Below are 26149 nucleotides of genomic sequence, written 5' to 3'. Positions count from 1 at the left end.
AGACGTGTTTCTGCCAATGAATATCGCCTTATGGTTATGCTTCTGCAAATAACCTGCTGTGAGCTGATAAAAGGATTAATGCAGCCAAAATTCTTAATCTGTGAAATTACAAATTAAATTCTCATATTAAAAATACCACCCTGAGGTATTTTTTGTGGTTTTAATTCCCCTCTGGTGTTCTGCATACATTGTGCTTGTTAATGACTAGGACAAGACTGTCTCTGTTGGCAGCCTGCTGCAGAGTGATAATGTGTAGGCATTTACTTCACTGATAGAACTGGATTTAACCACTGACTGATAAACTAAGTGGCAAGTGGGTAATAAGTCCATATTAACAGAAAAGTACTACTGCAGAATTCAGAATTTAAAATCCTGGCTAGACTAAATCACACATTCAGAAGGATTGAGATGTCACCACTGCAGAGTGATTTTTGTTTTCCATTTAGTAGAAATAGGATAACTGAACTGGCATTCTTGATGTTTCATTAGTCCTGAAGAAATGAATCTCTTTGTATCAGTTTCAGCAAAGGCAGCCTTTCAACAAGCCTTCATTTTCATAGAATGATTTAAATTTTCTGCTTATCAAGTACCACAGTCAGGAAAACTGAGTGGCAAACTGGGAATCTTTTAGCAGAGCATAGGCACAATCCATGACAATGATGGACAAAAATCAGTGATGCTGGTTTGATTTTAATGTTTGTATTCTTCAAATGGGAGAGCACTCCCCAGAGCAGAGCTGGGAGTAGGGTACTTGGACAGCCAGGCCACAGAACCAGCTCAAAATGTTACTAGTACAGATGTTGAGGATGGAAAAGACAAACTTTTGGAAGATGGAAGTTTTGGTCCTGACACTGATGTAAACAGATTCTATTGTGGATTAATGTTCAGAAAGGGGGCTCAATTTTTACAAGGAAACTTTTAAATCAGCCATAGTTACACACACAGATTCCGTTGTTGCATTTCTGAACCTTCTGCCTCAAAGTACTGGATTTGGATCTTTTGCTAATTGATGTATGTTTGAAAGGAAGAAAGAACATACAGTGTTCTAATGCCAAAATGCATCTCTTCACCATACTGAGTTAAAGCAAAGTGCTGACTGTTATTCCCCTGTGAAACCTATTTTTAATAATAGAACCTTCTCTGAATAAAAAATATCATTCATAGCAGTGTTTTTTTCCCCAGAATAAATAGTAGCGTGCTTTTAATACTCTAAAAGTACATGGACTCATACGATATAAATGATTTACAATTACTAAAGAGATAATTGACAGCACACATGATAAGAACATTTATGCCAAGTTAATTGGATGCATTTTGTTTAATGAAAGAAATAAAAAGATGAATGTAAATAGTGAAAGCATTCTTAGCTCAGAATTTCATCTCTTTATACACAGTCTAATTTATCAAATTAACTGATTGTCTACTTTGTGTTTCCCAGACTTCCGATTGCCGAGTCCTTTCTTAAAGGTTCCTGTTATAACACCCAGATTCTGTGACTCAAACACAGATGGATTTTTATCCTGTGAGCTGCAGCTAGTTAAGAAGTACTGTATATTATAAAGTGAAAAGCACTAAATATGTAAATTGTATTTTCCCTTTCACTTTATAACAATTCACAGAATTCTATTGGTTGCACACATAATCAGATACAAAGATAGCAGGCTGCAGAGCAGAGATAGCAAAAAAAAAAAAAAAAGAATCCATTTTGTCCTGTGTCAAGCTAACTATGTAATTTCAATCTACACAATCGCAGTCACGTATACTGTGTGTGGCTGTGTATGTCCATGAAGCTGTCTGCATGTGAGGGTTAGCATACACACATGCAATCTGCATGAACCAGCATAATTGTTTTTAATCCATTTCAGGGTGGTTATACTCACTATCAGTTAACTCCCATAGCCGTGGGGGCAGATCACTGAAATACTCATGGCTCAGAGCTGCCTGTGCTGACAATCTGTTCTTTGGGAAACACTGGAGGAGTTTGGAGGCTAGGTCTTCTGCGTGGTTCACATAGCTCAGCCTGAAACACAAACAAGGTTTTCCTGAAAAACAGTATCTTTATTCTGTCTACTAATTCCATCTGCAGTCAGCACAGTTGAAACACCGAGTCTTGATAGCAAGAAGCACGACCAGAAAAGCTATTCTTCGGGTTAGGAAGTTATTTCTGTATTGATAGCTCAAAATTCATACAAATTTTACAACTACAGAGCATATAATATACCACATCACATATGCCTGGCCTAGTATGCCAAAACATCATAAGCAATAGCATCTTGAAAGCAACTGTTTTGATTCTTTATTGACCATATTAACAGACTGAAAATTTACAGTGCTGGAAAAAAAAGTTCATTACTATCTAAACACTTGAAATCCAAGCTTATAGTAAAAGCAACATTCATACAACTTTGTGAAGTATCAAATTATAAAATCCAGTGATGCTTAACTTGACACATATGCATCATGTTTCATAAAGACATTTGTCTTTTGGGAAGTACTGGCTTCTTACTTGTTCATATGTATTCACATGTCAGGGGGTTGACTCTTCATTAAGTGTTAATGCAAAGCAAATATTAAATTTTAAGTGAATTATCTTTTCTAAGGCTCCTAGAGAAGTCTGAGAAAACTTACTGTTTCATTGGGAGCTATATTCTTGGGAATATTTTAAGAAAGTACAATCTAAAAGCAATAGACTTAGAGGGAGAAAGTAAAATGGTAATCAGGAAGATGTGGGCTAGGTCTAATAACCTACAGCTGCCTCCTAAATTTCCACCACCAAACTTTTTTAATATGCTGCCAAAAAAGAGATGTTGAATCTTGTCACAATCATGTTTCTATTATTAGTAGGTAACTTCATAAATTCAGCTATGCTCAGTAAAGACCTCATGTTGGGGTAAATGCTGAAATGTATAAAATGTTTCTATTTTTCAATGCACTGACTTCCCAAAACAGATAGGAAACTTCAGTCCAAAATACCATATATTTGAAAAAGACGTTATCCTCTAAAATCAATAATCCTACAGTATGTTTCATGGAAATGTTCATTTTATTCAGCTCAAGCTCACTTTCCAGAAAACAAATTCAAGAAGATGGATTAAACAGCATTACTCTTTTATTGGGCTGACAGGGCATCATTTATATGGATCAGTGTACGCACAGGTGAAAACTGTCCCTTCAACAAAGAACAGACAACACTGAAAACACTAAAAACCCCAGTAATTGTTATTATAGCGAGAACTTTTGAATTACAAATGTCATAGAGACAACTTTTGGTCCATATCCATACTATAGTCAATGTGAAAAATTAAATAAATTAAAAGTCAAAGCATCTCTACTAAATTATGTGCTGGCATATGTATGATAAGCTGATATTTGCAATCATTAAAAAATATGCCACTGGCTGACTTTTTAATTTCTAGCAACTGCATGCTAGATAGAAATTTGAATACTGTGCCTATCTTATCTCTTCTCAAGAACTGACAGGATATTCATCCAGAAATTACCCAGGGATGAATTGCCCAGAAGTACTAACCACTTTCGGACATTATATCTCATCTGTCATAATCTTAAAGAATTCCCAGGATCAGGATTCAGAATTGCTATTTCAGGTTAAACAACTGAACTCCAGTGCTTCTGATGGGTATATTTTTTTCTATTTTCATTTTCAGTTGTGACAAAATAAAAACATTTTGAATGAAACAGTCATTGCCTATAAATTACATAATAAATGAGATTAATTCCAGAGTATTTACTACCAGATTGCTGAAATAGTTCATTAAACTTCAGTGAAAATTACATAATTTCATTACAGAATATAGGAAAATACCAAGAGAAAAGGTTATTAACAAAGAAAAGGAAAGGGAGGAGTAAAAATTCGGGGACAATTGGTATTAATTCTTCTACATATGAAATTTCCATAACAGTGATTATATTGAGCCTGTGAGGCCTGTTTTGAGTACTAATCCCCCTGCAGCAAGTAATTGTTCAGAGGTTCTGGCAATCCATTTCACCAGTGTAATTTTTTTCCTCACAGAGGTAGCTGCATCTGTTTTAGAAACCATAGTAAACTTGACTGAGAACTGTCTTGAATGAGAGCTACTGTTAATTCAGGAAAATAAGGTCACTTAACTAAGTAGTGAAATGTTACCCTCCAGTTTAAGAATCACACCATTCATTAGCTGATCCATAGGTATAGTGAAGATACTAATTAGGTAAGGCAAAGCAAGAGAAAATAACATTCAAACATAAACTAATTTTGAATTGCAAGTGAAATTATGGATCATGACACCCTAACTTGTTAAACAGAGAAATGCTGACGTTTTGACTGTATTAACGGTCACAGTGTGCCTGGCATACTGGCACCTTTTTTTTTTCCAAGAAAATCAGAGTAACCAATATAAACTGAAAGTAATTTGGGTAGATACAATTTAGAAAGGCAAAGTTACCTTCCCAGTTTAGACACAAAATAGATACCTGTTTACTGAAATCATTCGAAAAACCAAAGGTGGTAAGCATCAAATAATCAGCAGATTATACATTAATACAATAAAACCCCGACAAAAATATCTAGGGCTGCAACATAATCACAACAACTAATGAAGTAATTATTAATAAATCAGTCATAATTAGAGCTTGTTTTATAACTGATACATAGAAAAAAGACTATATTAATTGCACAGTCTGCAAAAATAGTTCAATCTGCTATAATTATTAGATCTACCTGCCCTGATCATACTCTAAGTAGTGCTGAAGATACAGGGGTGGGTGTCAGCTGTTTATCAGTGCTTTGAAGATTCCAGCTGCTACGTTATTAGTATTATGTTTCCAAGAACTTATAGATTTTAAACTCAGAAGGGATCATAATGATCTAGTGTCACCTCCTGTGTAATACAGGCCAAAGAAGATCATCCAAGTAACTTGTGGATGAAACCACCACTTTCACCCAGGCTCAGCTGTATCTTTAAAGTTCTACATCAAAGTTCTAATTTTGTTTATGGAGCTTTGCACAGCAATGAAAAGATTCTCCTTCCAAAACTCATTTGTTCTGTGAAGGTAACTTCTGGAAATCAGTGGACACTGCAAAAAGCATATGCTTTGGGTTCATAAGATTGCCAGTCTAAAACTGATGCCTTAGTGGACTACATGACTAATTCTGCTGCTTTGTTTAAAGACAAACTATTCTTTTACTTACGAAAAATGCACTGTATGATCATGTATTTAAATTACATATGCTTCATCAGAATTGTTCAGAAAACCCCATTTAGCACATAACCTCAGTGGTCTGGAACGTTGGGACATTTGCTTTTGTTTCTTTCCTTTTTTTTTAGTTGCCAATAGTCTCTTTAAAATATCCTCCTTAAAACATTAACAATTTGCTTGATTCAAGCTTGAAACCTGATTCCTCAATAGGGACAAAGACTAAATTTTCTGATGGGGTTCAGCAGTTAAATACCTAATACAGAAAAGTTAACGAAAAGAACTAAAGGAGAAAAAAGATTTGCTTTTTAAATACACCTCCTTCAGTACGAGACAGGATGGAATTTCATACAATATGGCTTTGTGTCTAAAACATAATAGCGTGTTTTGTCTCACAGCAGTTGGGCCATACAGGAACTTGGCATGCATGATATGGCAAGTCTCAATATTCACGCTTCACTTGCTGTCACACTAATCACTGAGGAACAGTTACTAGCCATGACAGCATACATACTTTCAGAAAATGTGGGTACAGCAGAATACAGAGAAATCTTTTGCAAAAAGCATTAAATAATGTGTAGATATTGTTTTGAGAAATACTGGGCATATTTTTACACACCTACTCTGATAACATTTGTGAAACACATTGATTTTCAATTTAAGCCTAAATGCTATATACTGCCTTAGCTCAAGAAAAACAAACACCATATGAACCTGTCTCACTTGAACCCTATATGGATCTGACTAGACTTGAGCAGTTGCAAATCTCATTGGATTATAAGAATTTGATTTAATTTCAGAAAACAGGCTTTAATGTGTTTCTACTGCAAAGGAAGGTCAGTATTTGGTCAAGCAGAACTTGACTAAGATCACTGAAGTTTGATTTAAGCTCTTGAGGAAAAAAAGTTTGGGGCATGTGCAGTGAACTTCTGAACTTGGGGTGATTTGCTTTTATATGCAATGAAGAAGGTAGCTCAAAGTCACATAAATAATTAAGACAAATGGGCATGAAAACAAATGCAGATAATACGCTGTCTATATGCTCTTAACAGCATGAGGTAAATACTTCCCAAAGTAAAAATCATTTACTGTGCATATTTTCCATGTGAAGATATGACTCTCACAATGTATCATTAATTAATTACTCAACTGGCACTGACAGCATGGCCTAGAGCAGTGAGGCACCTAATTCCCTTTGGACATCTCATTTCTGCTTCTTTATTCTATGCAATCTCTTGCAACTTGAAATGCTCAAAGACAAAACCACAGTTAACCCGAACAATCACACCATTTAGCAGAGTTTAAAGTTAAATGGTATGAAGACAACAAACAAATTGGTGAAAATCAGGCAGGCCATGCAGTAACCCTTGCAGCTTGTTCTACAGAGGATGCTGTGGTCCCCTCAACAGGGCTCTGGTACGGGCCCTGTGGTACCTCACTACCAACACTCTGCCACAATGGTGGTACTTTCCATTTGTGTTTGAGCACAGCAGTCTTTGCCCCTTGTCCTTGGCTTTACCCTTCCATGAGTACTGATACTATACAGCACCATATATTGTAGTTAATCCTTTCTTTACAAATTCACTGTCTTCTGACCAGCAGATACAGATATGACCTTATGTGCCTTGATAGTTTGGATCTCTGAATATACATGCATAGCAGCAGCTGCTTAGGCACACAATACAGAGCAGGCCTTACCTTAAGTAGCACTTCTTTTTTGCGACATACAACAGCCTTTTCTGTTGTTACAGCCATGCCGAGAACACCTACCGTCTTCAAAGACCTGCCGTGCCAGCTCCAGCATGCAGGAGCTGCTTCCCTAACGTGCCTGGTGTGCCTTCATGGAACTTTTGTAGAGTTTATTTAGCCATCATGAAACCACCATAACAAGTGAACACAACTTTTGATGCGATGCTTTAAGCTTTTGATACAGATAAAGGCATAAAGCAGTACCTCAAGACGAGAATCTAACGGAGTAAAGATGCTACCATTTTTTCAGTGTTTTACACAGAGGGTATCAAGGATTAAAACTTATGAACAAAGAGAGATAAAACTGTCTGAGGGCTCACTGAAGCAGTATTTTGCTTGTTGCTGATCAATCACAAAATACAGAATTTTCTCTACAGCACAGTGTAGAGGTGCCTCAAGTCAAACTATACAGTAAATAATGCAATCAAAGAGAGCCATGGGAATGAAATGTCAGTGTTGGGATTGTCCCCCACACAATTGACAATGGGGTTGTCAACAGCAGTCCTGGGTTGTGCCCATTCCCTAGAAAAGCATGTCCCCTCTTGCTCTTCCCTGATGCCCCTCTTGCTCTTCCCAAATTGAGATACTGGCAACAGGTTAGATTCAGAAACACTGAGCTCTCTAAACATTCGGGATAAGAAAATGCAATCCCCAGACTCCCTAGGTGATCAGTTTAATTGTACTCTTGTAGCTCAGTACCTCAATAGAAGGAAGATTGCCGTATCAGTGCAACATCCTGCTCAAGCTTCTTGGATGAGCTAGACTGGGGCAAAGCCTGCACTAACATGGCTGTACTGCCCCCAGCATCTGTCCTTGCTCTGTGCTCTTGCACAACACTGCACTCCACAGCATTCACATCATCATGTTTTCCACGGGGGTGTATCAAACAGTCTCTTTGGAAATTTAGAAATTATTTTGATTCCTTTTAATTATATTACCATATCACAGCATCAGTAGTCTTAGCCATTGAAGTACTGAAAAGGTGGTCAAAATATTGATTATTAAAATAAAAGCCATGACAAGCAGTATTCACTGATACGGAATAGAGATAAAAGTATCAGTGTTTGATTCCTTGGTATTGCTGTTGATGTCTATGTAGCAGAGAGGTTAGGGTCCCATTTGGAAACCTGTGGAGGTAATTTCATTCAGTGCATTCCAGGAAGGCAAGAAGAACTCTGGCCAATCTGAACTAATTCTCACTTGGCAGTTGCATAGATGCCATAGCTGTAAAGTAGCATTTCATGAAAAAAGTGAATGTAACAAATAAAGGTTCTAACAATATAGATTGTATTTTAATTAATATAGATTTACCTCTAGCTATATAACATTTATACACTTGGTAAATTTTTAAAAGAATCTACTGACTCAGTAGGTAAACCATAATTATAGTTGCTAACCTTAAAGAGAATCAGTCAATATAAAACTGACCTGACAGTATCCTGAGTTTTGTTCTCCTATAGCCTGACAAGCATCCAGACTAGCCCTTGCTCTGATGCCTCAGAATAAATATACTGGGCTATGAAACCTTTCAAAGAAATCCAGCACCAACTATTAAGAGCCTATGGCAGGAAGATAGCTAAGACTGTTCATAGACAATATTGCAGATATTTCCCCTACTTTTTATATACTATTCTGACACAGAGTAAGGTTTACATTTGATGCAAGGCATCTTTTCCCCAGCATAATATATACTGGAGTATCAAATGAAGTAAGACATATGGAGTCTGCAGACCAGACATTAAAGTGAAGAAAAGTTTAGTTAAACAGAAAACATAGAATATATGTCCAGTGATAACATACTCCAAACTACTGAGAATGTAGGTTTCTGTGATATGATCACATAACTTCCTTAATTCCTGGGAATTCGGACGTTGTGATATTCCAGGCAACATGACTGCTGGGTACGGTGTTTTGCAACTGTCTAAAACCACAGCTAACTCACTAAACTGAAAGAAGGCTACCTTGAGTAATTCACATTATTTCACTCAGTTTTCAGCAGTTTCTCTTAGATACAGGTATTTTCCAGAATAAGTATTTCCTAAGAATTTTAATTACAGCATGCCTTACAACTTTGTCCTAGAAAGAATCTAGCAATTACTTCTTTTTGATTTTACATGACACCACCAATCAGCTATTTTAATTCTTTCAGCTTCCCAATTAGCCCAGTATTAAACATACTAATTATGGAACACATAGTGCATTACTTACACCACAAAAAGACCAATACTGAATATGCTAGATTTATAATTTACTGGAAGATCTTTGTTTGCTGTAAGTGCAATTAATGAAGAACAACAAAAAAGTGGTGACTCCTAATTAGAAGCTTTTGAATATTTGGAAAGTCTTTAAAGGGCATGAATCTTCTGATCAAGGTGAGGGGCTTTTTTAAAGGCCAACATTGTGTACCTCAGCAAGCTGAACAGAATATCCTTGGAAAATAAATAGAGGTAAAAATAATTACTAACATCTCAATCATTTTATGAGCTATTATGGAAGAAAATGGAGAAAATATAACTTTAATCCTGAATAAAAACTCTTCAAGGTTTATGTTCTCTATAAACCTTTCACATAGAACTGAAAATATAAGTAGTGCAATAAATGCCCTAACGAATATATCAGATTTTTCACTTAATGCTTTTTACAGGCTTAAACCAAACTGAGTGAAAGAAAATCACCTTTTACAGTCTGACTCTTAAAGGAAAAATGCCTTTCTGTTATGCTTTTTAAAATAAGGCACGGTGAATTTATATCAATTTCACTGAATCTTGGGGCATGATAAAAGGAAGAAAATACAGCAGTGGAGTTAACATTCCATAGCATTCTTTCTTCCCATGTTTATTTCCTCACTGGCTGGACATAAGCCAAAAAAAGAGGAGAGAGAACCTCCCTCCCCCCCCCCCCTCCCCTCCCCCTTCCCAAACACAGACATAGCTAAAATAAACCTTTGGCACACAATGCAGTCAAAGCTCTGGGCTTTTCCTCCTCCCACCCTTGGCAACCTGGATTGCTTGTCTTCAAAAAATCCATGCAAAAGATATTCTGAAGAGAACCAAACTCTGAATTTCAAATTTGTCAAGTGGGTGCACCCATTAGGGCAGCAAACAAAGTTTTCCTTATTTTCCCTTATCCAGCTGTCTTTCTGAACCTATTACCTTTAGAAAACAAAACAAAACAAAAAGACAGAATTAAGGCCTAGTAAATAAACATTAGTACTGCTTTATATATCTCTACCGTCTTGTCTGGTATTTTATCATCTTGGATTTGAGAAGTTTTAATTTCATTCTAATGTAAATAAGAACTGGTCTGTTTGCTCAGTACTTCAACAAGAATTTGCTGCAAGGTTGCAGCATGCAGGCAGTGCCCCGAGAAGGGTGACCTTGCTTTAGTCAGTGAAGCCAAAGATCATTTATCACAGTTAACCTACAAATCTGTCTTTCCTGCGCCTCAGAGCCATCAACCACTTGGAAGCAGCTATTCGTCCTCTCCTCCCTAAAACATTAGATGGGTCTGATCTTTTCTATTACTGCATACTTCTCTGCTAATAAAAAATATTTTTATGGATATGAAACCAACAGGAGTACTTTGTATTTATTTCTACAGCTCATTAAAAGTGGATAGAGATTTGAAGGTAGAGAGAATGCCCCAAGCCTAGAAAGCTCAGGAAGACAGACCCCAGGCATATGCATGTATTTAACTGAATGTAGATGAGTTGCCTGGCTGAACCCAATGAGACTAAGTAATTATGTAAAAGCAGGCATCCTGGTCTTTTTGCAGCTATACTTCTAAGCTAAGACACGACAGGAAAATGATGCAGAACTAGTCAATAGTGAGAGGAGGAGACTGAGATGGTTATGATGAGAGCACATGGACAGTATATTCAAGCTATGCAGTCAAAAATACCTTATTATGTGTTATTATGCCTCTGTATTTAGAGTTACATCATACAGAACCAGTTGCAGTTCCCCGACCCTCAAGTACCTGATTCAGATGATGTTAGAAGAGAACACAGAATGGGACACTACACTCTCACCAACACCGCAGTGTAGAAAGTGCCATTCTTTCTCCTGATTTAGCACACCACTCTCTCTTCTATATTAATGGAGATAGATACTTTCTAAAACAAACATTAGGTCCTCTTCAAGTAGGGAGGAGCTGGCAGACTGAAAATCCAATGCCTGATACCAACAGCAGTAATAAATGTACCAAATGTGCTTGTGTTAATCTAGCAAAGGAAGTGCAAATTTGATTTTGAACTTGAATAGAGAAAAAACCCTAGGTTTCTTAGGCAGAGACCACCACAGAAGGAGAAAACAGTGATCTCTCTAGTATGTAATTTTAAGAAAACATAACATTATTTTGCATTGATTTTTTTAAAATAGTGAAACATCCACACATATCTGTATTGAGGTGTCTTTTTAGAAAGTTGCTTGAATTTAATACAAGAGATTATGTCTTTTTTACCTATAAACAGCTTGGAGGTCAATTAAAAAGTCACAAATGCCATATATTTTATCTACAAATTACTGAAATCCATGGATTTTAAGTGCCTGTACTCACCCATGTGTGAGGATGCTGGGCTATCTGACACTCAGAAATTGGCTTGCAGTAGGGAAGAACTCAATCCTGAATTATTTTTGCAATCCTATCCTGTCAAAGTATCATGAAAGACAGATAGCAAAGCAGGGAGTTACTGCTATTTAGGCATAAATCAGCACAGGTGATTTAAGAACTAAAATCAAAATCGTTATCTATTATAGTGACCGCTAAAGGTCAGATTTCCCAATGAGCCAGCTATCCCTGAAAATTGACTGCCAGCAGAACTCAGGCCACTTCTAATGACCCAAAGTAAGCAGGTGGATTTTCAAAAGATTTTGCACACATGGAATTGTGGAATCCACAGAGCTCTGTGACAAGTCTGGTCATGTGTGCTGTCACTGAATTGGACAGGCAGGTAAATAAACATCTAGGTCTTGTTTCAGGATCCTAAATGGACATTAAGCTTCTGCGAAAGCAGATATTTTAGGCTGACAAGTCCTAGCAGCTTCCAAACTGAGAAGAAGAAGCCTGGAGAAAAGGACCACAAACAACTGATAAATGCAGTATATCTGGGCACAAGCTCATCTGATTCTCAGAGAGGAAGGCAGCAGTTTTGAGTCTGCCTGAAGTATCTAGGGGAAAGGAGAAGGCTTAAATAAGAGAATGCAATAGCTGACATAAGAATAGGAAATAGGAGCAAATACATGGTTTGTGAAGGAAGAGAGGAAGAGGCAAAATTATGGAGGATTTTGAAAGGGTAAGAAGGAGCTCAAAAATGAGGGACTGAAACAGCCAGTATTGGGTTGAGAGCTAAACAATACACACCAAAAAAAAAAGAAACTGAATTTACTGGTTGCTTTTTATATGATCCAAAGAAGGCTGTTGATCAGGAGAGGACATGAGAAGTATATGATAATCAAGATCAGAGTGACAGAGCTTGGTTGGGGAAGACAAAAAGGTATCTTGGAAAAACTGGAAAGAAAAAATATTCTTAAATGTATATAGCATTCTAGATGCATGGGATAGGAGAAGAAAGATACAAAGCCTCTCTAAGGCTTCAGGTCTGCATGACAAAGAATACAAGCATTACAGTGAGAGCAGGAGACTTGACTGGGAATATGCTCAAGTGTGAGCAGGGAATAGCAAGAATCTCTCTGTTGAAGCCTATGTTGCCCAGTTAAGCAGGGCTAGGGACAGTGCTTGACTGCTCAGCTACTGAATGTCCACATGGTCCTGGATTACTTTCACCCATTCCAACTAGTATGCTCCAAACCCATTCCCAGACACAGTTAAGGGAACAACCCACGCCAGGGACCATTTCCAAAAGGCGGCAGGTACTAGCCTCCTACAAGCAAGGCATGCAATGTATTACGCTAGGAAACACAATCCCTCTGGTCTGAAACATGGGTCTTACATTATTCTGGGAATTTCGATTTATAAACCTAATGCTGAACTTCTCCAAAATAATAACTACACCTGCAGCTGCATGGGGACCACATAAAGCCCACAGGAGATACATGCCCAAGTGTTACTTAGCACAGCTGTAGCCAAGGTCTGCCACATGGCCTCAGGGCCAGAAGATAGTCCCTGGCTCTGCTTTAGTTAGCAGTATAGATGTAGGCTGTAGCTGACAGAAAAATGATATTCACCAAACACTATCTGTCAACATCTCAGGAAAATTCACGCCCTCATGGTTGCCGAATAAAGCTTGACTCAAGGGCACTCTAAGGATCAAGCAGGAAAGAAATAAAAGGAATATAACAGCATTCTGCTAAAGTCATAAAGCTGAAGGAAGGCCAGGAATAATCAAGAGCATGATTTTTTTATGCCAGGGTTATGAAATTAGTTTGAAGCATACTAACAGTATACAGTACTAAACAGAGCTTTAAGACTGCCATAAAAATCTAAGCAAAGAAGGCAATGAGAAAATGATGGTCCATTCCTAATGTGCAATGATGTCAGAGAGAAAACCATAAATTTAATCTATTTTTAGAAGACTTCCTTAGGTTTTGTAAGTTTGGATCCAAACAATATAAATATTTTAAAACTATTCTGAATTTGTAAACAATAGGAACAAAAAAGCAAACAACAAGTTTATGAGAATGTGACAGAAGTAAAAATTCAATTTTTTCAATTTAAATTCTTTGCAGTAAGATTTTGAGTTTATTAATCTAACATGAAAAATTAGGTCTTTTATTCATTTGTATTTTCAGCCTCCTATTGCAGTAGTGATTACAAAACAAACACAGCTGGTATCTTTGTTATTTTATTCACTGAAGGATTTATCTGGACAAACATCACAAAGATGATGGCTGTTTTCATTGAATTTATGATCAAATATGCTCCAGCACAAGATCAACTCTGATACATCAATTATGATGAGATGTGAATAATTTAACAGAAAGTTGTCTATTTGCAAATCAGATCTTACAGACAGGAATTCAGCTGAGGAAGCAGCCAGTGAATATACACTGTATTATACATTACAGAATTTAAAAGGACTTTTTATCACATTTACTGATAAATATTGTCATTTACATTTTGCTATTAGTGAGCTGCTAATTCAGGCAAACAAGATTTTGAAATTTTATTCTAAACTTTAATTAAATTCATCTTTATCAGAGAAGAATTTAGTGATGTCTTTCAAAATTACAGACTATACTTCCTATAAAGACTTAATTAAAAACAATAGATAAAACTACCAGCACCACAATATTCTTCATGGGTTTTCCATAGACTTTCACCAGAGGCTGTTGTTCAGCCTAATACCAGGAGAGTTATAATAATTTTAACGCAGAATGTGTGCCTTAGGATAAGGGATTGACTCAATGCCTGAAAGAAAAAGGTCAGTTCCCTTTGGAACCACTTGCCTCTTTGCCCTCCAGCAATGACAGGTGCACCAGCCCTGTGCTGAGGCTCGTTATCCACAGTGTATTGCTGAAGATACATAATCTCACCTCTCTGTTTCAATGCATCAGCAAGGCTTATAGTCTCCTATCTTACTATTTTGACACAGGTCGAGCAGGCACTGAATATATATATATATACGGTGACCTGCTTGCAACCAGCATCTTCCACAAATTCTCAAATAAGAACTTAAAACTTTCTATGCTAGATTATTTAAAGAAATCACAAAATTTAATTAGGAAACTGGCTAGCCAATAACTTCAAAGTATAAAAGAAATCACTGCTTTCACTAGTCTCTTACTATGCTATGTGTTTCCGTATCACTAATTAAAAAAACCCCAAACAATAAAAACAACAAAAAAACCCTTGCATGAAAAAAGGAAAAATTCTTGTTTCTCTGTTCTATATGGCAGGCAAGAAGTAGAAATCTTAAGGCAAATACATGAAGCAACATAACTCAAAATACAGGAAAGGAAGTGATTTTCTCGAACGAATTTTGAGAGACAGTCACAGGAGATGCTGCTCAAGAATGGCAGTACCTGAATTAGCTGTGATCTTACTTCAGAAAAGGTGGTGGTCAAAATCATGCTGAAACCCCCATAACAAAATCACCACAGAAGTCAGTAAAATAAGTATCTGCCTAAGGCAAAGATACTTTATGATGTTTGTGTCACTGTAGAAATCTTTACTGTCTGTAAGTCTCTGGCTTGGCAACTGAGCCAAATGGTATGGGTTTTGAGACTGGTTTAAACCATCTGCAGTGGTGACAAAACCCAGTAGCATATTATTACACTTACTGCCTGTCTGCACTATCTCTCAAAATTATCTACATTTCTGAGATCCTAAGATGATAATCAAAGGAACTGTTCAGTTAAAGAAAAAGTATCTGTAATACAGGACAAACAGCAGGGAATAACATCAAGCCACTTAAGATAACAGTAGCTGCTTAACACTAAGAATTTTTAAATGCCAACCCAGTTCTCAAGCTACCTATCACATTGATTCTCCTTTTGGAAAATCTTGCCTTTAATGACTCCATACAAATAATGACAGATCAGCAGTAAGATCTACTTCATTTATATTACAGCTTTCACAGTAAGTCTTCAATCTCTCAGACAAATATTTTTTAAATACATCTCGGAGATTCAATTTTGTCAGCAGTGTCATTACCTGGAGAAGAGAGATCTCAGCAGAAAAGCCAACAGTGCTGAACTCCAGCAAGAAGGTAGAATTTTGAATGTGAGGCTATGACAATGCCTCATGCCTCTGATAAGAAAGTATTAGACTTCAAACCAAGAAATGAATACAGACACTATGGCAATATATGAGTAACATAATTCTGAGAACCAAAAACATAATTCTGAGAAATTAATAAAGCATTAGCATGTAGAAATGCATAAGGAAAAAAAGAAAAACTGGAAACATCCGAAGAGCTGATCTTAAAGTACTCAAAAACTTTAATGAAGAACATACATTGAAAAAAAGCCCATACTTGGAAACACCAAATAAACATGTCTGTCTGATATACGTCTCAATATCTTAAGGAATTCTTAACGAAGTAGTGAGGATAACAAACAAATGTAAGGCACCTTTCAAAAGTCTTTCCAGGAAATCTACAAAAGAAGTTAGTTCTTTTTCCTTATTCCTCTTCATGGCTTATTACTGTAGATAAGTTAGTGTAACATTATCCAATTATGCTCTGCATTCTACAGTATTGTACTAGACTTAAAAAAATATAAATAATATACACATACTTCCTTTCTGGTTTTCAAATAATGGAATCTTTGCAAATATTTGTTGGACATTTACACACAGTATAGAAGCAAAATACAACAGAAACAAAACAGACAATATGGAAGCAAAATTAGATTTCAGAAAAAATAAGACAAAAATGACAATCAAAAGAAGAGGTGGCTAATTAATTAGATATCAGATAAATTATTTTTAATTGGACAATCATGGGTGGAACAAAGCAACAAGAGATAATGTTTGATGCAATTTCTATTAAAAAATTTTGTGCTGTGCACAAACTCTGAAGAACTGGGATATGATATACTATCTCATAGACTGAAAACTGGCTGACAGACCATAAGCAAAGGGTAATGATGAGTGGCAAGGTAGTGAGTTGGAAGGGAAGTGTCCAGCTGTGTCCCAGAGGGATTAGCATTAGTCACAGTTTTATTTAACATCTTTATTAATGACCTAGACTAAGGGATATACTGCATACTGATTCAATGCTTAGATGACAGATGTGTGGGCAGAAAATCCACAAACAAGATAGAGCACAGAAAGCTACAAATAATTATTTCCAGTGAAAAATAACTCTGAATATGGATAGGTCCAAAGATAATAATGCTAACAAACTCTAGTCCAATACCAGATACTGAATTAAATGTTGCAGAAGACACCCATGTTGCAAAGAACATCCACATACATTTGGGCTGTTATTTTCATTGCTCTCGTGGATGGGAAAGATATAGGACAGTAACAATGTAATTTGACTAATGAAGCAGCATAGAATTATTAGTGTTATGCAAAAAAATTGACAAAGTCTTTTGTGGTCCAGTCTAGGAGGTTTATTAGCATTTTCAACCGGCCAAGAGAGTGTTACACAATACCTAAAAAGCTGAGCAACACAAAAGAGCTGTAATTTAAAATAGAGCAAAAAAAAATTGAATGTCAGGATAAACATTCTATCAGTGAGGTCTGTTAAGAATAATCCCCCCCACCCTTATTTTAAAAGGTATAATATTTTAGCACTTTATGGTTGCTCCAATTCACAAGAAATATTCGAATATAAATCAGAAAGGATTTTTCAGCTTGGTGAGGAAACTCTAGTGATCTTTCTCGGTCTTTGGCTTCCAGCATCTTGAAATTTCTTACCACAGAGCTGACAAACCCCGCAGTGTGCGTGGGCTCAGCCCCGCCTGCAGCTGATCCCTTCGTGGTAACACGCACACAGAAAACAGCGCTAAGTGGGCACAAAAAAAGGCACTTAAGTGCAAACAAGCGGCTTCCACTACCCTGAAGTTAATTTAACAACCCCCAATATGCAATGAAATGAACAAACCCAGCGGCGTTAGGGAAATGCTGGCGCCCAGCCCCGCGGCGCTGCCCCCTTGCGCGGCACAGCAAAGAGCTCGCTCTGCCGAACGGAGTTATCGCAGGGTAGCACAGTTGTTGTCGTGACATGATTCCTAAGGCCCCTCAGGCAATGGGGTATTTATGGGGAATAGGAAAAAAAGCCCGGGAAATACAAAATGGCTTTTTTTTTTTTCAGTTCAGCAGTATCGCTGCAAACCATTAGGAGTCAGAAGTAGGTTTATATGCATCTAACATCACAAATGCTTCTAAAAAAATCTTTTCATTTTGTGTCTAGTTTCCATCCTTCCTCCCTCAGCGTGATCCCTGATCCCCCCTGGCCAGCCCCAGGCACCCTCGCACTGTGCTCACACTGCACAGAGCAGGCAGCCAGCCCACCTCTGCTCCGAACTGCCTGAAACCCTCATTGCTGGAGTTTATCCATCTGAAAGGTTTTGCAATGACAACACTAAAGGTTTTGTTTCTGCTGTGCTGGAAAGCTTGAGTATTCTTTCAGTTACAAAGAGCAATGCTGGTGAAGGGACAGGAGGTGAAGAAATAAAAGTCCAATTAGAAGAGGACTTTTTCTTTAGCCAAAATCCCACTAAGTCAAAGGTTTTCTTAAAAAAGACCCCAACAACAAAACTCCAACCCAAAAACTCCTCCCCAGTCTCAGCTCGAAGCAATTCCATAGTCTATGCCATGTTTGAAATGAAATAACAGACTCTTCAGGAAGTTTTCTTTGAGTAACAGTCCCAAAATAGGCCAATCTATCCTGGAATGCAACTTTTAAACACCCTGGCCTCAGGAAGGGAGGTCTCAAGTACAGAGGCCATCTTGTTAAAAGAAGAAATCGCCAGCAGTAGGACTGGCTGTGAGAATAAAGTGATATTTATATAATAAATACAGCCATGTTGGGGAATTGCAAAGTAGTAGTCCTATTTATGAAGAGCAGAATTTGTTTTCAACTGAACCTTTTCTTTCCAACCTAATTTCTCACAATACAACCCATTATGACAGAAGGATCTGAAAAAGCTTTTTGAATCCTACCAAATATACACCAGGATAATTAGTTCTCTTTTGTTATTCTTCTTTAAGGGTTTATTATTGTGGAGAAGCTTTTGCAAATTGAAAGAGGTTGCATTGCTTTCTGAAGGCAGAGCTGTTCTTGGTTTTTATTGTGTAGAGATAATTGAACAGAAAAGTTCAGGAAAAAAAGGTGAAAATATAATTCATTATGAACTCTATAGGAAGATCAGATTACCACATCTTAGTTCTTTTTAAAGTAGTATTTTATAATTACATTCCACAGTATGTTAGGTCATGCTGTGTAGGTGAAGCTTCTTACTGGATAGAAGCAAACATCAATGCAAGTTTTGTTGCCTGACTTCATAAGCATTTCTACAAGATTTATAGATCCCATAGTAAATATTGTCTACAATCTTTTGGTAGTTTGACAACCATTGAAGGAATTCAGTGGTAAAGTCTCCGAAGAACTTAATTCACTGTGATAGTTACATTATTTCCCTCAAACACTTCCCAAAAGTAGCCTCTAATACTAACCAATTCTATTTTAAGAATTTTAGGGATCTGACTTACATAATGAGCCTATTGGGTTTCACTTCGTCATTGCTGTTAAATTCCACACTTTTAGCTAATTTCCAGTTAAACCGGGAATTAAAGAACTATTGGCTTGTGTCCAATATTGTTCCATTGTCTTGCTCTGCCTTGAAAATTCACATCATGTGGAAGCTGGTGCAGTTGGTCAAGAGCATTTATTTTGCTTCTAAACTACCATGCATGGCTTTTTGGGAGGTTTGAGGTTGGAGTATTTTGGCTCTTTTCCTTCTACCTTATGATGCTGGCTATGTATGTGTTGGAAGAGTAATATTCTTCTCTCTAGTAACCTCCCTGTAAATAAATTGAATTACAATATACATTTTGAGGTAAAAGCCTCTTTGAAAACTTCTAAACCCATATTCTCACCCTTTCATGCCAGGACCTCAAACATATATATAAACAAGATAAAGGGCCTGTGCCTGAAATACAAAACAGTAGACAGTGAAAGCTTCCTTTGGGTTAGAAAATTAAAGGTGTATTCTTCCAGTCTGGGAGCACGAAGTTCAATGTTGTGCTCTGTTGTACAGTTTCTATGGCAGTTTCTCTGTGAAAAATTCCTAAATTTCTTTCTATCCCAATCCCTCCCCTATAAAATGCTGTAACTGGACTTCACCTCCAGAGAAGTTCAAGCGTACACATAAATCCTCCCAAGAAAGGTACATCTTTCAAATATACTAAGATGTTGAGAAGAAGTAACTCTGTAACAAAGCCAATACATATTTAAAAACTAAAGGCTGCATGTTTTTCTCCACATGGGTTTCGTGTCTATTGTCAACTTCCCTTAAAACAATTCTAAATATGACATATTTTGTGTCATCAACCATCTTAAACAAACTAAATCAGGAAGCTGAGAAGGACTGGTTTTTTTAAGATTGGAGATTATTGCTTTTTGAAACATGATAAGAAAGAAAAAAAATTCTAGAATGAATCAGTCTATCCATATGTTAAGTTTTACAGCTGAATTATAAACCCTTGGGAATATGATGTCTAAACCAGAAATGTTTATACATCCTTAACTACAGCTGTGCAACAACAGGGCTCTAATACAGCACACAGATAAAGATTAGAAAAGAGAAAATCCTTTACTTTTCAAATGTAAATGATATATAATTTTGAGGCACTGAATATTTCCTATTGTATGAGGACTATACATATGAAGCCCTGAAGTCTATATATTGTCCTTGTTTTCAGTCTTTCAATCCCTTCATTTATGCTGAAAATATTGGAAATCCTTTATGCACAGAACATTGAAAATGTATAAGTATTTTTCAGAAAGTTTCTTAGAATTTAAAAAACTTATTTGAGTCAGCTTTTGTGATGTGATTGTAACTTGTGTCAGTTATGAAATCTCAGAGACTGAGGCTTTGTTTTAAGCAAACTGTTTTTTTTTCTTTTTTTTCCCCCTTATTTTATGAAAACAGAGATTTCACATAATGTTCTTGAAGGAAATATAAAATAGCAGCTTTTCAAATTCAAACCAATTATTGTACTTACGAATATATAACTCCTATATTTTAACAGTTTAACTGCTGTTAAAATACAGAGAAACACTCAGTCTAGGCCTGAAGGATGGATGGAGTACTGTGCCAGTATCGATACACATTACTTACACAAACCCATGGCCCCAGGCAAACACATTCACACCAATATTAGTTTCCTTGTCCTTTCCCAATCCAGATCTAATTGCCTATGTTGCAATATAATTGCTTCTTCCAAGCTTTAGGATTCCATTAACTACTTTCAACTTAAAAATTAACTTTCAAGTTTGTTGATTGTTAAAGGACAGAATTCAGACAATTACAGTTACTGAGTTTTTAAAAGGGAAGCTGTGACTTTCAGGAAATTGCATCATTCCAAGCAATAAAATTGAGGTAGAATCAAGCACTGTAAGATGCCTGCAAGTATCCCAACAACTGGCAAAACTATTTGAGATATTCACAAAAGCCAAACATAACTGAAGCCGGTCTTCCTGTTGCTCCCTCTAAACAGGAGATGGACTTGTCCACGAAAGCAATCAAATTAGGCACCTAGTCCAAACTGGACAAGCCAGGAACTGTCAACAATTAACACGGGCCAGCAACGCTTAATCTTTGTGAAGGCCTGCACTGGCTTCAGTGCCAGCTTTATGTGTCTCATTGCAGGAATCAGGAAGTTACTGCTAACCATGGGGATGCAGTAGTACTGCAAAGAGAGCTACAAGGTCATTAAAGATGCCTGGCATTGCAGAAATACAAGTTTTGACTCAAGGATGAACACTGATGGTTTAACATCCAACAACTAACACCAAATTTTAACAATGCTGCTAAATTAAGACATTTCTCCTTGCTCAGTCAGCCATAGTTTCAAAAGTCATAGGGGTTTTTTTTAAATGAAAAATGCCTTTGTGTTTCAGTCCAAAACACTGGACCAAATTGTTTTAGGAAGGAGCAGATAGAGAAAAATAATAGAATGGTAAAGTGAGTATAGACACATCTTGGACAAGTGACCATCTTACAGATTTTGCAGGTGTAGACACACTTCACTGCTAGTAAGTTAAGATACGGAAAAAAGGATTTGGATTTCTACTTTATAAATAACATTTTTTCTTTATAGCAAGAAAACTCCTTCAGCAAAATATTTCGTATCTTCAATTTCAGTGGTGAACCTGGACATCTTTCAGGCTCCTGCTGATTTATCTCTTGAACTCCCTGGAAAACTACCAACAAGACAGCCCGTTAGTAGCAAAAAATAAAATTTTGAATTAGTACCAGAAAGAAAACAGCAATGGTGGTGCAGCAATGGCTTAGCCTTGTTGCAAAAATTTTAGTCAAAAGAGAATGTAGAAAAATTCTAACAGATTTTCTGGCCAGGCAAGTTGCTGACATAGCTGCGATCCTGCTCATCCAACTCAAACTCTGTATGCTTTCTTCAAAATATAAAAGATGTTAATTGCTCAAGACAGTGCAGTCCAAATATCCTGTCTACAAAGATTCTACATGTGTTGAGAAATCTTCTAGTAAACTTTACACAGGTGATCGGTTAGGCATCCCTGGCTTATATGGGTTTCGAGCGTAAAACCTTTATATCAAGCTCCATCTGATGCAAATGTGACAAAGATATAGAATAGCATGGTCATCAGTTCACACAAGTAACCAGATGGACCTTGCAACAGGGGATGACTATGTGGAACAAACACTCGAACAGTCATTAGAAACATATTCTTTAAAAGTTTTTTAATTGTTACAAATGAAGAGAGAAAATAGGATTCAAAACTGACACCCCAAAGCAGTATCACAGCATCAGCATCTCTCAGTGAGCTCAATACACCTGTCAACCAACATCCCCAAGAAGAAAATGCGACAGTATGCAGCTTCTCCCTATTTATAGGTAACTGGCTTATTTGAAAAGGATAGAGCCATTTTAAGTTATCTATGGTAACTTCACCTTAGCATGAATCATATCCTTGAAGAGTCAAAAGTGAAATTAAAAAAAAATACTTACTTATTCCATGCTTGTCTAAGGTTTTTAGGGCTGTACTGTGTAAACCGTTCTGTAAGAAAAAGAAGAGGCACATTCAACTACTTATACTAAAACTATGATTTATTTTTTAAAAATATTTATTTACTGTCAATTTTCATCATTTCATCATTCCTATACATCTACTGCAGCTCAAGTCCTAAGACAAGAGAAGGAAACTAACCCACGAGCAATTGCCATACAAACAGGGAGATGAAACCACCCAAACACCAAATCGCCTCAAAGACCCTAACTTGTTAAAACAAACTAAACAAAACCAGCATGATCTAAGGCTCATTGTATCACCAGAAATGGAAATTTTTACAATTATTTCTGAAGTAGTTTTTCACTGCCAGGGTTAAAAAAGAAGCCTGAAATCTAGTATTTTTTTTTCTTCAGGGCAAATACAATTCTCTATGACCTCACTGTCATGTTTTTATTCTTCTCACAAGGCATAAGAGTAAGTGTGAGTCTGTGTGATGCACAGGAACATGCAGAACATGATGGCCACATAATGCTTCATTTTCTAAAGAATACATATAAATAATGAGCAGAAGTAACAAGCACAGTGATAGCTTATTTACTCAAACATTAAGTTCTTAAGTTCAGACAAAATGACTTTCCCTCACATATCCAAGAAGATGCTGGATGTGCAATAGGACTTTACTTGGAAAAAGAAGATGCTATGAAAGCTGCTGCAGAAACGAAGAGCCAGTACTTAATTAGCCTTTTTAACGGGAGATAAATGCCTCTTACAAAGAAACAAATGCAGTTGGATTCATTAAGATTCAGCTGGAGAATATAATAACATTTTCCATGAAGACTCATTGCACTGAAATTCTGTTGTGTAGGCTAGTACTCACCCTGGCCCACTACCCTAGTATAATTGCATTAATTGCTGTGAAAAAGCCCTAAACTTACAAAATGTTCCATGCAATAATAAAAAAAAAATTTTTTTGCTCCCTCTCCACTCATAAGCATGACATTTAATAGACACACTGTACAGTTGCAATATTATTGTTTAGATATATATATATATATATATATATATATATGCACACAGCTATGCATGTATCTTATTGTGGAAAACAGCTGCAAACATAACTTGGAAGGGGGTTGTGTTCAAATTCCTGTATTTCTATACTTTGCTTAAGTCAGTTCTAAAGCTGTCATGTATACTTCAAAAGCAGTCAGTTCTAAAGATGCCAAAACCAAGGCACGTGCAAAATCCTAGCATCAATGTGGATGCTTTGATTTTCTCTCTTATACCTCCCTTTTCTTTTTTTACCCTGTAACTAAAAAGAGAAATACAGAAGCTTCAGTTCTCACTGACATCACAACTGGAAGTTTGGGGTAAGCAGCAGACCTGTAAACTGTGTCTGAGGGCCACTTCATATTTACAAATTTTGTTGCTTTAACCTAATGATGCAGTTAAAGAAATTATATCATTCACTTTTAGATATGTGTGACAAATGTACTAGAAACTTGAAGCCACATGACTACCAATAGTTTCACCACCAATATAAATTATAAATATCACATGTACTGTTGTATCTAAATTTAATCAAGTAACGTCCTTAGCAAAACCCACCAAAAGTTAACTACACAGTCCTACTGTTAAAGGCTTTTAGACATAGGTAAGTGTATAAAACAAATGTTTGAAAGGTTTTATGTGGCGTTTTTGTTTTGTTTTGCTTTTATTACCAACAAAGTTTCTGCATTTGGAAAATATTTAACTGTGGATGACCATTAACGTAGCAGCTAGCTGACTTCTCTGTCAGAATGCAGATGTTTAGCTAAGGAAAGAGATGACTCTCAGCAGCTCTTAGTTGTGCTGTCATTACACAATTCGCAACAAACTAAAATTATTAGGTTGAATCTTTATGAACCATGTTATACAGTGTAATAAACCTTAGTTTGTTGTTAGGATTAGCACATTGGAAGAAATAAATTACAGATAATTTGTTTCATTTTACTAACAGAAAATATATTGCTCCGTAAATGTATATCCCCAAATAAAATATTGTTAATTTTGTGCACATTTCTTAATATATTTGAACTAATTTCTGATATATCTCATTGCTGAAAATGCTACCACATTACTTATTGTAAATTTGAGAAGCATTCAGATTGAATACCACACTACTGACATTATCCTAAATTCTGTAGATTAGAAACTCTACAGTAATGATAAAGTCCATTCCAATCACTTAGGAGCTGGGGGACCATAAAAAGGAAAACCAATGTAAACAATTGGGGTGGGGTGGGGTGTGTGTTTCTGTATTTTCTCTTAAGTCTTGATACCCCAGTGAGTGCAGGGCATAAGGGGAAAACAAGAAGTTGATGCATATGTTCTTACCAAGAGGAGCAAGTGATTTCCTTACAATTTTCTGTGTTCACATATTACAACAAAATAGCATACACACCTGAGGCATCCAGAATAAAACTACATGAAATACCAATTTCTTTTTATCTCTATTACATATGGCATCCAATGCCTCTACTACAGAGGTGCCAATGCCCAGAGACATGACTTTAAATCAAAAGGACAAAGTAATCAGGATCATTATTAGATGTAGCCAGGGCTCAGTACCAGTAACATGCCACACTGGAGTTTCAATGCCTCTGATTATGTCTTAATATCCAAGAGTACAAATAAAAGCTGAGTACTGAAGTGCATGTTCTGTTGTAAGTAGTTCAACTATTGTACTGGCATTGAGAGCATGAGAGAAGAGCATTACAAGGGAGAAGAACGTTACAAATCAAATTCTACCAGTTGTTTAATAACTCTGCTCTCCAAAGGAAAAGCATGAGGTCTGCTAAGATTAACAACCAAGCTGCATAGGCTTGGAGCTGAGCTCACCCTTGAATTTTAGTTTGCAAATTGGAATTTAAAACATATATGCAAACAGATCCTTACCCATAAAAACCGGGGGGGGTGGGGGTGGGAGGGGTGGGGTGAGGGGGTGGAGGGGAGGGGCAGGGGGCAGGGAAGACTTTCTATGTAAGTAAATAACCCAACCATAACACTGTCCACTCATTTATGACAAAGGACTGAAAAATAAGATGCAGCTACCCAGTGCCATGTAACAAGTCTGAGATACACATGGGAGTTCAGCTAATAAATGGAAATTTGCACATTAATCTATTTCAATGTAGAAAAATGCCAGGTGGAAAGAGAATTGAACCGACTTGAAGCATTGCTGAAAATCTAACCTGGACCTCAGGAGCGACAGATTTTGATTTTATCTGTCATGATGCAATATGTTTTGGTCAGATATTGAGCTAGCTCAAACTGACTTTGACGGAGTTGCATCCACTAAAAATATTTAAGATACATCATAAACAATGTATTTTCTTGACCAGACTATCAGAGGTTTACTTTAATAAATTTAAACTATTTTTACTGTGGGAGGAAAACCCCAGAGTCACCCAGCTGGCCACATTGCTTTAAGGCCTTAATGTCCAAAAATCTGTTTCAGTTCTGCAAAAAACCTTAAAAACTATTGCTATACCAGATGAGTTTTTACTGAAAAAGTGATACAATGGAACCAGTTATGAAATACTT

The 26149-nt window shown here is 36.7% G+C and overlaps 1 protein-coding gene across 6 annotated transcripts in view; it reads right to left on the bottom strand.

Moving 5' to 3' along the window:
* The window catches only part of CDK14 (cyclin dependent kinase 14), a 298720-nt gene that overhangs the window by 65655 nt on the left and 206916 nt on the right, over nucleotides 1-26149 (bottom strand). For 5 of the 6 annotated variants that reach the window (XM_071560658.1, XM_071560659.1, XM_071560660.1 and 2 more), the window contains 2 exons: nucleotides 22567-22615; nucleotides 1881-2020 (listed from right to left, as the gene is read on the bottom strand). In XM_071560658.1, coding sequence (XP_071416759.1) covers nucleotides 1881-2020; nucleotides 22567-22615 — 189 coding nt within the window. Of the gene's footprint in view, nucleotides 1-1880; nucleotides 2021-21703; nucleotides 21782-22566; nucleotides 22616-26149 lie in introns of those variants that run through there. The other variant, XM_071560663.1, reaches the window with a different exon arrangement.

The sequence above is a fragment of the Pithys albifrons genome, chromosome 7 (assembly GCF_047495875.1).
Source record: "Pithys albifrons albifrons isolate INPA30051 chromosome 7, PitAlb_v1, whole genome shotgun sequence".
Classification (NCBI taxonomy): Eukaryota; Metazoa; Chordata; class Aves; order Passeriformes; family Thamnophilidae; genus Pithys; species Pithys albifrons.
The sequence above is the reverse complement of the archived record's forward strand: the minus strand, read 5'-3'. Positions and strand labels throughout refer to the sequence as shown.